The sequence below is a fragment of the Aphis gossypii genome, chromosome 1 (assembly GCF_020184175.1).
Source record: "Aphis gossypii isolate Hap1 chromosome 1, ASM2018417v2, whole genome shotgun sequence".
NCBI classification, from domain to species: Eukaryota; Metazoa; Arthropoda; class Insecta; order Hemiptera; family Aphididae; genus Aphis; species Aphis gossypii.
Genome location: NC_065530.1, coordinates 37,770,993 through 37,786,338, shown reverse-complemented (window position 1 = coordinate 37,786,338; position 15,346 = coordinate 37,770,993). Strand labels below are relative to the sequence as shown.

At 27.8% G+C, this 15,346-nt stretch overlaps 1 protein-coding gene across 1 annotated transcript in view; it reads right to left on the bottom strand.

Moving 5' to 3' along the window:
• Positions 1-26: 26 nt before the first annotated feature.
• LOC114120209 (mucin-5AC-like) overlaps positions 27-15,346 on the bottom strand; it is a 34,424-nt gene continuing 19,104 nt past the window's right edge. The window contains exons 2-12 of the mRNA XM_050197134.1: positions 12,786-12,906; positions 10,582-12,648; positions 9,727-10,507; positions 9,481-9,667; positions 9,207-9,341; positions 8,953-9,120; positions 5,939-6,178; positions 5,722-5,859; positions 3,268-3,396; positions 1,753-2,070; positions 27-465 (exon numbers count right to left, since the gene is read on the bottom strand). Coding sequence (XP_050053091.1) covers positions 412-465; positions 1,753-2,070; positions 3,268-3,396; positions 5,722-5,859; positions 5,939-6,178; positions 8,953-9,120; positions 9,207-9,341; positions 9,481-9,667; positions 9,727-10,507; positions 10,582-12,648; positions 12,786-12,810 — 4,242 coding nt within the window. The 5' untranslated portion in view covers positions 12,811-12,906 and the 3' untranslated portion in view covers positions 27-411. The remainder of the gene's footprint in view (positions 466-1,752; positions 2,071-3,267; positions 3,397-5,721; positions 5,860-5,938; positions 6,179-8,952; positions 9,121-9,206; positions 9,342-9,480; positions 9,668-9,726; positions 10,508-10,581; positions 12,649-12,785; positions 12,907-15,346) is intronic.

Here is a 15,346-nt window from a genome sequence, read left to right as displayed (position 1 = left end):
AATTGTATTAAAAACAAAATTGTCAATTTACATAATTAGTTTTTATAATGTAATAGTTATAAAAATAAAAAGATAGAGGACTTTAATTATTAATTATTTAACAGTATTTTTCAAAAGATCTTAAATATACATCGATGATAAATCGTTTAGCACGAATAATCATGAATTATAATTTGCTTATCACAGAAACGCTGATTGAACTCGGAGATTATTGATCGTCCTGACTTATATTATAATTTTGTTCGGAACCTACATGCGAACTTCTAAATTTCATATAGTACAAAAGAGAGTCACCATCCTATAATAATATTAACAAATAGTAATAAAAGATATAATAAAATTATCAATTACTTATGTCATAACTAACAATATAATGTATATATATAAAAATAAAAGATGTGTACGATGTCATTAAAACGAATCCAATACACCTCCTGAGAGTTTACTTGCATACAGATTCACCACCTGAAATCATTAATATATTCAATTAGATTATATGTAAAGCAAACAAGTATACAAGGTGATTCAACTAGCATGCATAGTGCATATTATACTCATTTTACAAAATTTTAAAATCTTTAGCATAAAAACAAATATTTTTATGAATTTTGTCAAAGTTCAAAATTTAAATGTTTGTAAAAAATATTCAATATTTTTCAATTAAGAAATAATCAATCAGGACTCATGGAAATCATCTATCAATGCCGTTCGTATCATTTTTTAAGTGTAAATGTACACGCTATACTGACATATAACACGTATCTATATTGAAAGATATGAAGTTATAATATATATATATATCTAATATTATATTTTATTATGACGTACAATTGTACAAAAATAATTTTTGAAGTATAGTATTATGTATTGAGTGTTGATGTTCCTTATAACTGTGATTGAATCAATAGTGAGTAAACACTTATTATAAATGATATCGTAAACGTTTCTGTCGCAATATAATATTATTGAAAAGAAAATAATATTATGACTTGCAAAAACAAAATTGGGTATTCAAGTAACTGGTCTCGGCTCATTCACCTCTGTGCGGGACAATGCAGGTGGGATGAGCTATCTGTATAAATTAAAAAATTACATTTAAAAATCAAGAATATGAAAAAGTATAAAAACGATTCTAGGTCTTTTAAAAGAAACTATACGAATATTGTAGAACACTAATGCTCCATTCATAAACCGATGTTAAAAAAGTGCGTTAACTAAATAACGGTAAAATCGTTTACGTAATACTGAAATTAAAATACATCCATTAGCCGAAATGTCTTTCGACATACAAATACCAATACTGAAGAAAAATCGTAAGCGGAATTTAAAATATTTTTTGGGTGCGTCACTACGTGTACCGCCGACGACTGACAGGACGTCCGAAAACCGAAATCCGGTCGTTGATATTATCGTAGCACTCACAAACGCAAACACATAGGTATCACGGCTTACAATTTATTGTTTTTTTCCATATCAAAATAAAAAATAAATTTAACTATCGTTTTCACACTTGTTAAAAATCTAAAACGCCTCTTAGTCCATTTGCATAACTATACGAGTACCCACAAATACTGTGAGATAACCTGACGGCTGTAGTTATATATACGTTTTATACGTTTGTTTTTGTTAAAGTACAATATTATTGTATCGTCGTTCAAGGGACACGTTAGGCGGTTGGGTTATGAGAACCCGGAGCGGGGCACTGCGTCATAAACGTACAGAGTTATTATTTGTATTGACATTATCATATACCTTATATATGAGAGCGTACTGATCTCTGGTCTGCACCGCACCGGCTCTGCATCGCCGGACCGCGTACACCGTTTTCGGGACGTCGACGGTCCGCGTCAGTTCAAAATCTCTGATGGCCAAATCGCAAGCGATAACCGTACCTGTCCGGCCGGTGCCGGGGCTGCAGTGCACCACGTGGGGCCCACTGTTGGTCTTCATGTGCGACCTGGCCTCCATGACGAACGCCAACATCGTGGCCGGGTCAGACGGCACGCCCTGCACGGGCCAACCTCCGTACCACAGGTGCGTCACGTCGCGCCAAAGGTTCGTCTCCAGGTTCTGGCCGATGAACGAGAAAAAGAAAAAATTAAATTAAAATTACACTTGTCATATCCAACGTATAAAATATATATCGTGAAGTGTCGACATTTTTTAGGTATCGGATAGGTACTAGCTCGTCAGCAACTACATAGTATTATTATATTAAAATATTCTGCATCTACGTTCGTAATTATAATATTATTTATTATATAATCTGAGTAAAACTCATGCAAGCCCGAATTGAGGAGGGGGGGGGGGCTTAAGACCTTGAGATTTTTTTTAGGTGCCTCTAATTTTATAACAAAAATTTATAGTAATAGGTGTTATAATAAATTATTACTTATTAAATATTGAGCATAAAATAAAATATTAAAAATCTAAAGAAATATTAATTTTAAGAAAAAAAATTTAACTCTAAAATTTATTTTCAAGCTAGATATTGATAACTCCTTAATTTGTACCTTAAGATTTCATTTTATTACTTGTATGTCGCGCTGTATGAACAACTGATTAATCTTATGGTTCGATAAAATTTAATGGACCTATCGGGGGCCACTAAATCATGTTTAAGCGACCATTAGTTCACTATCGATTCGTTAAATGTTTAGTGATTTGTCATGTGACCCGGCAATAGTATTTTATTTTACAGTCAATAAATTTATAGACGATATATGATACAAAAATTTGTTATAACGAAAGCTTCATTGAATTATATAATATATTTAATGTTTTATGAAAATAAAAATACAATTATAGACATTTATTTTTATTTCATATTTGTACTCTAAAAACTTTTTTTAGGCACCTCAAAAACCTTAATCAGAACTTATACATAATATAGATATAAGATATCAGAATAAAATAAAATAAAAAAATATGGGCCTGTATTATAATAAAAAGATAAAAATACTCGCAGTTTTAAAAAGTTATGATGTGCATAATATTTATATATATATATATATAAACTATAATTGCACATATTATGTACAGTTATTTAATAGAGTACTATGCATATTATTAAGCATGGTTCGTCGCTATATAGATAATAACTGATAACTAATAAGAGAAAAAGCATAATACCTATGTCTGAAAATCATTTAAAAGTCTTAGCCTTTCCTTTCACTATATCCAACCCATACTCTGTGAAGTTTCGATATTCGATTAACATGAACTATGACTATTATAGACTTATATATTTATGACTTAGATAAGTACCTTTAACTGTAGACTGGATATTATAAACTTCTCTTTTACTTCTCGTTTTTTCAATGTTATTTGATAATCACCAAACAACCGGTGACAGTCCAAGACTTCGGAAGGTGGTAAATAGTCCGCACATCTTTCCTACATAAACAAAAAGCAAATCTATATTATTAAAACATAATAATATACAACGAAAACAGTTGAAAAGCAAATTGTATAAAATAAAATTGTTATATTTTTTTATTATTAACGATCATTAGTAGTTAAACTTTTTATCTATCACTATTATACTATTTTGTATAAGCTATAGTATTGATTAATTTATTTCGACATGGTTTTGTATATAAATGAGGGTACATCATAAATTTACATTCGATGTCAACTGGAAAAAATCGACAATAAAACGCTCCGTATTTACATAATACAATCAACAAATAAGTATAAATAAGGGCATAAACAGAATAATTAATGAATTATGAACAATAAAGTATGTTATGAAAATACACCAAAAAAAAAATTAATAAATAAACATACTTTTGAAACCATTTCCATTAAATTTAAACTACCTATCCATTCGTCACAATTATATTGGCCTTAAATACTTTAAAGATATTTGACATATAGCTATAATAATATATAGTTAAAATTACTAATTAGCTAATATATAAGTATAATGTAAAAGTTAACTATATAAATACCAATCATTTTTGTAAGTATAAATTAATACAATCATCAAGATGTTAGTCAAAGTGTTTATAGATATAATAACAAAGATTGATATAAATATTATATTATAATATTTAAATATTGTAACTTTGAATATAAAAAAAAAATCAAGAAAACATTAATTAAATATTGGCATTTTGTTACAGCATTAAATGTCCTTCCAAATAACCGTGATATCACATATGTCAAATTATTTGCTTTCTATAGTTTGATTTACTATACTCAAATTAACACAATACTTATTTTATTGCATAATATTGTATAAAATATAATATAATTACAGCATTTATTACATTAAAACAGTGCAACTGTTAACTAGAAAGATACTTGTATCTACTTTATATTGTTGAATAATCACAGTGCACAGATAAAATTTAAAAAATATATATCTTTTCAAAACATAAAAAAAATGTGTTGCTAAGACAAATGAAAACGTTGCATAACTAACATAACTAATTATTTATTATTATAACAAACCCTGTTGCTTTTCTAACTATTTCTTTAGTAGTTAAACATTTTATCATACCTAGTGATTTTTAGTAATCAAGTAGTTTTTTTTTAATCCAATTAAACTAAAAATATAACTATTAATTGAATGTCATTATAAGCATTAAAAACATAAATATAATGATTAGTATAATATATTATTTTTCATACAGAATTTGTTTAATTTTGATGTTTAGTGACAGTCTGTAAGAATTAATAATCGTAAATTCACAAGTATTTCAAAACAACTTGTCTGATGTGCGATTTTGAATGGAATTTCTATGACTCAATTAACATCCATACCATTCTAACTACTTAAATTATTTTTTAGATAGTATATCATAATAATATAAATCGAAACATTTTAATTGTATGGTTATAATCGCAGATGTAGTTTTTTTTTAATTTTATCGATAAAATTGCTTAGATGATAAAAAACCTGATCGTTCTAGTCGAATGGATACAAAAACTTATAATATTGCATAATATAATGAACTATTTTTTTTTCTTTAGAAATGTATACAGTATTATTTTATATTTAATGTCTTACATAAATAATCAAGCGTTAACTATACATTTTTATACATAAGAACAAAACAATTAAAATGTGTTCGAGAAATATTTAAATTGTATTAATGATTGTAGCTGTATATTTAGCTAAATATTCTTATTGATAGTTGAGTTAATAACATCAGACTCTTATCATAACAAAGAATTATAATTTATTAAAGCATTTGTTTATAATACACATTTTTACTTTTAAACATGTACGATAAATCACGTCACAAGAAATATGAAACGATTTACCAAAAATCATTATTTTTATAATAAAACTTTGATAAATAGTAGATAAGACATCAATTAGTTTTGTTTTGTCTTATCATTAGAAATACGTTAATTATTTTATTATTTCAATTGAAATTGTAAATAATACACATCAATATAAATAAGATTCTACAAAATGTGTGTGACCAGAATTTAATATGTGGCTAACTATATAATTAGGTACATACATTTTTCTTTATACCTTATATATAAGTTTTCATATATATTTTATAAAATATGCTAAAATGTGTGCTTATATTACAATATAATTTATAATATAAGTTAGACTATATAATATATTTAGTATATTATTACGAATACAATGGATATTATTAACTTAACAAATAATTCAAATAAATATAGTAATTTTACTATAGTAATTCACTTTTTATTTGAACTCGGCTAGACAGACTAAACGATTAAACTTACCACTCCTTTCTCAGTCAAGCTTGTGACCATAATGATGACTCTAGTATTTTGGTCCCAAATCATTTGCCAGAAGTCGGGCACGGTAGACTGCATTGGAGCTTGACAAGCGATGTAAAACTTTTCGGCACCCTTATAACCCTAAAACAGTGATCAATGTTTAGAGTGTATTTCAAATACGTCCACTGCAGCCATAATATAAGTACAACTTTTATCATACCTTGACATAATTGGCATTAATGTAATCCGAATTTAATCCAGAACCCCGTGGATTCAACAGAACTCTCGTTTCTGGCATTGGTATGACATTTGCGTAACGATTCTTCGTTTCAGCACCCGGCGGTAACTCGTCTGGTTTCACTGTGATCACTGGTATGTTGGAAAACTCCTCGTCAATCGCCGGTCGGTCTTCCGAGAAGCTCACGAGCCCAGCAAAGTTCAATACGTGTGAACAAGCCGACTAAAATTTAATAAATAAGTTTATCAAAATCAAAACGTTAAATCAAACTTGAACAAGTACATCTTTCATAAAAATCGTAAAAATACTCCATCGTCTACTATCTCGTCTACTTGACCTACTGGCTCGGCTATCTCTTCTCGCCGGTACAGTCCGACCGTACTTTTGACGGAAACAACACCAATAGCACATATTTTATACATAAAATAATATTTTTAGGAGAATTCAAAATTACTATTTAACGGTGTTTCGTGTACTCTATATGTTAATCCGGGCGTAACAAACGTTAAACTAAACTATTAAATCCAAACCAAAAATGTTATTATAATATTATTTTCATGATCACGACAATTATTATTTATAATATTTATAACACATTGACGAACGTTTTATCAATAGGCGACCTTTCTTTTTGACTAGCACTCCGAGAAACAAACATGTCAAGGAACAAATCATACGGGAAGCGATAAAATAATTTGTATGTTGAATGTAATATTGTATGTATAGGATAACATCTACAATAAGTGGGAGAGAAAACCATTTTCAACGGCGCATCACCATATAGTGTAATTGGTTTCATTAGTTCTCGTGCACGTACGACGTATGTCTCAATTATTTCCTATGGATTAATAGAACGACGACGTGATGATAAGTGGATCAGCAGGCGAACCTTTTGGGCATGCATGTATTCGGATGACAATTTTTTATTTCAAAGTTTATAAATAAATAAAATTTGTATTATTATTGTAATATTTATATGTTTACATAAGGTGTATAATTTGATTGATGGAAAACAAACATCACCTATCGTCGTATTGTCACAAAAATGATAACTATTTACGTGTACCGATTATAATATTATTATCATTCGTGGGTAAGTTTTTTTCGAGAAAATTAACTATGAACGATATTATCGTATGTACTTTGTACCATTGTATTCTTGTTAAAGATTTATTTGGTCACATTACCAATGTTGAATTTTGATATATTTAACACGAACATATAGTTTTGAATTTCAAACTTACGGTAAATTATGTAAAAACTATAACGATTTAATAATTATATTCTTCATACGTAAAAATATAACTTATTTTTTATCGACTAGTAATACCTACATTAATACTAAAATTAAACAAATAAAGTAATAAAAAGCCTATATATAGTATCTAACTATTTTCAGTAGATACTAGACTTTAACAAATTTAATTACTTTTATTATTTACGTAACTAATTAGCTATCATACACTCTTGTTTTTATGTTTATTAAAATGCATTAATTTTTTTACATAGTCCATAAACAAAGCCAATTATCTGTCTCTTGAAAAAATAAACATTTCTAAAACTTTAATCCTATTAAGTAAATGGGAAAGAATCGATTTTATGGCAAATGAAAGTATATAACACTTAATTATGATATTGTTGATTTAACATAATATATAAACGAAATACATTTTGAATACAGAAATATATAATTTATAATTAAGTTTGTTTTTAATGCATTTATAGCACGTATAATTGGTTTTATTATTTAATAAAAAAATAAAAATAATATCTAAGTATAAGTAAAAAAAAATATAAATATCTTAATTTTTTTATCATACAATACTTTATTATTTATGTTTAATAAGTTTCAAACGTATAAATAAAATATGAAATCTTACATAACCTACAATTATTATTCAAAAACATAGAATGAATAAAGATGAGTAATGAATTACAAAAATCATAATCTTGAAAATATTTCGATTAACCTAAGTCACGTATAAATAAATTTAAACAACCTTTATCATTATATGATAAAATATTTAAATGTAAATATAATTTGGATTTTATACATAGTATTAAATTTCTAAATAAACTATGATTATACGGACTATGGATTTATTTATTTTAAACGGTATCATAAACAAGAATTTTATACCGTCACAAATGTGTAAATGAGTATCGACTAATAATTTACCAATATAATTGATAGTGAAATTAGAGTAAATGCCACAAATAATATTATTAGCCAATTAGGTATGACGTATAGTATATAAATATTTAATATTATAATATTGTATTAAAAAAATACAATTACCTAGCTACGAATTTTTTTATACTTGAAATAGTCAAGTTCATATAGCTCGAAGTTGAAAGGGGATAAAAATTATACATGTTATATAACCCTCAAAAACATACAATGGTATTAAAAGTACATATATTCCATATAGGTAGTTATAATAGAAAAATATTTTGTTATTAATTTTTGGTTTTTGGCTGTTAAATGGTAAAATATTTTAATTTGCTTAAGACTTCAAATATAGAAGACGTATTCACGCCTTAGACAGATTCAATAAATTGCCAAAACGATTTTCAATGACAACATTGCTTGGTTCACCGTATATCGTAATCTTAAAGTTCTCTGAGGCTCATAATTTTCGGAATCATATAATAATCAGTTTTTATCTATTCATTTATTATCTTTATTATACAGTTAAGTAGATAAAATGTAACATGTTTACAAAAATACCCAAATTTAAAAATATAAAATATTTCGACTGAGTTATGTATCAAAATTTTATACTCCAGACTTATAATAGGTACATTGAATGTTATGAGATTTTCTAGGGAAATAAAAAAAAATCGAGTTATCACGACTCGACTATAATAATTTTTAACTTCCTATTCGAACAATAGGTAAATCCGATATTGAAATTTTATAGTATCTCAAAGTCTAGAAAAACAACATATTCTAAGTAAATTAACAATTAACAAAAAAAAAAATATATACTTACAGCTTCGTCGAAGGCAGGATTTCCATATGACCGCTTTGACGCCCTCCGTGCGCCTTTTCTTCTAAAGCTATTGAACACCGATATATTATCCATACTATAGTCGTCCAATGAGACTGGAGTACACCTTTGGCCATAGTTGAATCGTTTTTGACGTTTGCGGACAATTATCTAAATTGTTAATGACGTTTAAGTATTAATACTAATGTAAAAACTAAACTTCAAATAGGTATAATATGTATCAAATCTGTACTCACTAAAATCAATACAAGGATGGTGCAAACACCAGCTACACATGATAAATATATGGCAGCTTTCACTCTTGGATTTTGAGTATCATCCTTATCAATATCAATTTCAAGAGCTCGTCTCATAAACTTGGCTCCTATTACCTGTAAATATTAGTACATAAGTATATTCAATTATTATTAAAAACAACAGAATATTTTAACATTTTAGTATTCCAATAAAAATAGAAACAAACAAAATTCAATAAATTTTCATTTTAGATAAATTATACGTATTACATACATTTGATTTGTAATCAAATCGATGATTGTCTAGCAAGCTAATAAACTCTTCGTTCATTAACGTGTTGTAATCGCCATTACTGTTTATTAAATAAAATTCAACTTCCACCGGACCTTTTTCGTCATTAGGATTTAAACATTGTTTTTCGACGACGTTGAGGAATCTGATTTGATCTTTAGAATTAACACTAAGAAAATGCATTTTAAATTATAATATTTTATAAAAAATACATTTTAATTTATTTACCTTTCGGTTCCACTTTCAAATAATTTAATAATAGCATCCTTAAGTTCTTCTTTGTTTTCACATACATCTGCCATTGTCGAATTAATCAATATGTTTAAGTATGATTGAATAATTGGTAAATTAGGTGCAAAAGTAGTAGAATCGATCACAGCTGGTTTTGGTCTTGAGGTAATCGAATTTGGCTTAATAGTTGTTGTAGTTTGCTTACTAGGTGACATAGTAATGGTAGGTCGTGTAGAGGATGGCATAGGTTTCATAGTTGTAGTAGGAGTAGTTATTTCAATCACTATAGGTGGAGCAATAGATGTTGTTATTCTTTGTGTAGTTGTTGGTGTTTGAGTGGTTGTAGTTGTTATTACTATAGGTTTCATTGTAGTCGTAGTTGTTGTTGTTGTTGGTCTCTGCGTGGTGGTAGTTGTTGTAGTAGGTTTAGGAGTCGTTGTAGTTGTTGTGGTTGTTGGTCTCAGAGTTGTTGTGGTTGTTGTTATTAGTTTTGAAGAAGCTGTTGATGTAGTAGTAGTAGTTGTTGGTGTTGTTGTAGTCAACAAACTAGTAATTATAGGAACATCGTTTTCAGAAATATCAGATTCTGGAGTTGGTTCATTAACTGTCATAGAACCTTGAGAAGAGGATTCGAAAGTTTTTTGGCCATCATCTCCTGCATCATCGTGACTGTCCGTTGAGTTCGATTCAAAATCAATAAAAGACGTATCAGGAGTGTTAGACCAAATAGGTGCTTGAGAAGTATTCGATATATCATTAGATGGTAGTTGAGATAATTCTGTTGATAAAATAAATATTATTAATTTTATGAACAACAATAATTTATTAAGAGTATAAAGACAAAAAACTTACCCGATGAGGTTTTTTCTGGAACCGCTGTTACAATTTCAGTTCCTACAGTGGAACTAGGTATTGGCTGCTCAGACGAAAACTTATGTGTAAAATCAACCATTTCAAGTGAATCTTGATTATCTTTAGATTCTGTTATTTTGGTATTTAACTTAGTTTTAATACTTTCTATATAATGTTCAGTAGTAGTCGAATGATTTTGGTTGTTTAAATCAATATCATGAGAAATCGAAAATTCTATATCTGAATTACTCGATTGGACTCCAGTCGTTGTCGGCATTTTATTACTATCGTGATACTCGGAATAATCAAATAAGAGTTCCGGTGCTTTACTAAATATTTCAGTAGAAGTCTGTACTACTGGTGATTTATGATCCCTTTCATTTTCAGTATTCAATGTTGATCCACTATAATTTAAAATATTTAATGGATCCGTCATCAATGTTGTAAATTCATCTTTTGTAACTTCTATTTTTGGAGTGATTTGTGACACAGGAATTTCAGAGGGTGTAAAAATATTTTGTTTAGATTCGGAATTATTGTTGTTTTCGAAAATTGATTTATAAGATGTTACTAATAATAAATTAGAATTTTGCGATTCCGTTTGCGCTGTAGACGATGATGGACGTAATGTTTCGATAACTGTAGTTGCATTTTCAATATCAGGTTTTTGAGATCCATATATTTCGTACTTATTTTGATCAGTATCACCACCAAAACCATTCACTGAAGAATCATTTTTATTCAGTGCATGACCTGTTGACAACTTTGAAATTGTATGTACAAAAGATTCCGTTGAAGTAATTTCTGGTATTGACTGATTTATAGTACTTGATTCACTTGTTGAAACGTATGTTTCAGGTATTCCTGTAAATGTTTCGTTAAACTCCCCCGTGGCTAATGCACTGTTTGAAGTAGAAGTTGTATTTAAATTGTCTTCATTTGTCTTTTGTAATCTAGTGGACCAAGTAATGAATGGTTTAATTTTAGTAACTGATTCTTGTACGCTAGTTACATTTAAAGGTTTCTTAAATATTCTATTGGTGGTATTTGGCGCTTTTAACGAAGCTAAAGCCCATGCTGTTGCAGTTGGCGGAATTGGCTGTTGAGATGCTGTCCCTTTTGGAGTAATCACTTTAATTGGTCTCATTTTATTTAATTGCACATTGGGAGAGCCCACTTCAGTTGTATTATTATTAGCTGTTATACTTTCAGGCTCCGTTACATCTGGTTCAAATGGTTTTGCTTTAATTGTAGAAGAAATTATTTTTTGTTTTAAATTTAAATTTGATCTAATTGTAGGTCTACGGGATGTTTCAGTTGAAGTTCCAAAATTTGGATGGTGGGTAGCAATTAACGGTGGTTTTTTAAACTTTGGCCTTTGCAGTTCAATTTCAGAATTATCCATTATTGTAGTAGTATCAATTAAATCATCTACTATTGAAGTGGAAACAACATCATCTTTAATGGTTTGATCAATTGGTTTAACTCTAATAGGTTTTTTGTGGCGTGAAATTGTTGAAATTTCGGGAATTTCTGAAGTTCCTTGTTCATTTTGGAATCTCGTTTTACCCCTATTTGTCGTAACACCTTTTAATCCATCTAAACGTTGTTTAGTTTTTCTCTCTCCATTATCTATGGGGTTTTTTTTCGCCAAACCCTCAAATGATGTGGTAAAATCATTATCATCACTATCAGTAATACCTTCGGGCTCATCATATTTTGTAAAACTGGATGAAAACGAAGTTTTAATTTTATTAGTAGAGCTTCTCATAGTAGTTGGGCCTGTTTCATTGAACCTGACTGTAAAGATTTCCCGGTATTCTTCATTTTCTTTTAAAGGTTTAATTATAAATTTACGTTTTTCCATAAACTTCTCTGTGGTAGTAGCACTATTACTTAACTCATCTTCAATTTGCTCTTCCCGAACGGTAAGGGTAGGCTTTTGAGACGTCGTAACCTCAAAACTTTGTAATTTTGAAACTTCCGATAGTATGGAATTCTTTGTTGCATTGTTGGTACTAATGCCATCTTGGCATAGGACTAAGGAAATGCACGCCCAAATCCAAACTAAAACATAACGAATTCAATTTAATTTTCTACTAGAGTATATGAGGTAAGAATAATTAGGAACAAATCATTGTAATATATAAATTATCGGTAACAGATAGTTATAAAACTTAAATAATAATATAAATATTAGGTACCTATCCACTCTGGATGAAACTTCATCTATGTAGTTGAATTGTAAAAGTATCCAACAGGGGACATTGTTTGATACCGATAGTCATCTTCAACAGAGTTTTTTGTTGGGATACATTCTTGTATCTGAAAATTAAAAATAATTTATTAGATTTTTTTTATTTTAATACCTTAACAGCAAAGAACAACATTAAAAAAATATATTCAAAAGTTTAATTTAATTTAGCATTAAAACACGCAAGTATTCAACTACAAAGCAATAAGTAACAAAAAACGTTTCGTGAAAATAATAATATTATAATATCCATAGTCCATAGGTGCATATCTTAATTAATGAAATTACTTAATTTTCATATCATAAATAATTTATAATAACTGTATACATATATACTTGTAAAATATTATAATTAAAAATATATCGTAAAACTGCTGTACCTACGTCAAAAAAACTCAACGGAATTTATTTCAATTAAATTTATACCTATAGCTGATTTATATTTTAAAAAATATATACATATTTAACATCATAATATAATTAGTAAATATAAGACCTTGTGATAAAAAAATAAATATGTTTTGCTAAAAATTATTCACTTGTAAATTGTAATATATATCGGAAATAAAACAGTCCAAAATAATAATGAAAAACTGTTTCAATGCTATTCAATTGACCCTGGTTAACACATTAGGCAAACGTCCGCAATTCAAATCATGCAACACATTGCCGGAAGCTAACACGCCTCCTTTTGTTAAATTTTGTCATAAATGTACTGATCGTATAAAATGTTAACGATGGAATTAGATGAATTACATATTATTGATATAAATTATAATTCCAACGAATATTTGTGATACAATATTTTAAACAATACAAAATAATGTACTTATCGTTTGAAAACGTTGGATATAATTTTAAAGGAAATATGTTATTTAAATGAACTATTCACATAGGTAACATAATATAGTACCTATCTATGTGTTATTAAAAATACGCACATATTAATAATATGTTGTAGTATCTATAGATTTTCAAAGTGACTGTTTATTATTTTTCCGATATATCAAGGTAATGAATGATACTAGAGTAGTTTATGACGAGTACATTATTTATAATGTTCACTTTTAACTACGTCCTGAAAACAAAATATTCAAATTTATGTTATGTTTAGCCGTAATTATAATTAATTCACATCAAATTTTTTATTGCCTTGATCGTTAATTTTGTTATGACAAAGTATGTGTTTGGGTGTTTTACCTATACCTACCTATATTAATAATCTACTCAACTTTAATAATTTCTTAAATTAATTTTAATTGTAATACTTAATTGTTCTTAAAACATTAATACCTACTTTTATAATGTAAAATGCATTATACAATTATTTTCTTTTAGTGATATAATAATTAAAACTTAATGAGTCCATCTGTCAGTCTAGTACTCTAGCCTCGTTGATTCGTCATCGTACCAGTATTATTCATGAATATGTACATACACAAGCGAAACATTCGAACCGAAAAAAGTAGGGTTATCCAATGGTAGATCTAGAAGAGTTCTTTGATTTTTAGAGCGTAAAGAGAAAAATAATTGTTTGCAACTGGACTACAAGAGTATTCATCAGAGATACTCTCCCTAACAATAAGATGAAATAAATCAATAAATGTCAAAGCGAATAGACATGATCGGTATGCGACTTTTTTTTATCTTTTAATAATAGCAGTCAACAGTATTATTGTATTATTTGTATTCAAAAACGTTTTAATGTTATGACTAATAGGAACGTGTTCGTGCGGATGTATACGTGTAAATTCAAATTTATCTGATCACAATTGATGTTAACATTTTTCCACTAACATATTATACAAAACAAAAGTATAATGACAATTTGAAATTAAATAAACCCGTTGTCGTTCTTGATTTCTTCACATTATTTGTTTGACTGAAATGTTAACAACATTCACATATGCATAATATATTGTAATAATATTATATTGTAATATTATTTCATATAATATGCTACTAGTATAAATAGTCATAGTATGTATGTTTTATTTCAATTTTTTGTTACGTGTTTAGCAACTATAATTATAAATATAAAATACTTTGTACAGTTTGGAAGTACGTATTGAGATACATTATTATATTTCATAATACATGGTATAAGGGCTTGACATTGGCCAAGTATCATATTATAATAGATACCTATCACATATTTACAGTGTATTTACATTAGTATTCTCGAGATAAACTCTTGTTGATGACAAAACACACCATTATTCATTGGTTTTTTTATTGTTCCGGTAACTACATCAAGCCTTTTTAGTTTTATAATTTACATGAATAAAATAAATAATCTTAAATTTTATTTTAAGACTCAAAACATAGCTATTTTTTTATATAAAAACATTAAAAATTCTAATGATATGTCTCATTTAGTAAGTATATAGTATTGTAATAAAAACAATCAAAAATTAGATATTGTAGACAAGTAAATCCTAGTTTACCTTTACCGAAATCATAACGCACCCATAGCCAATTTTATAATACTGATAATTTTATACTACATTT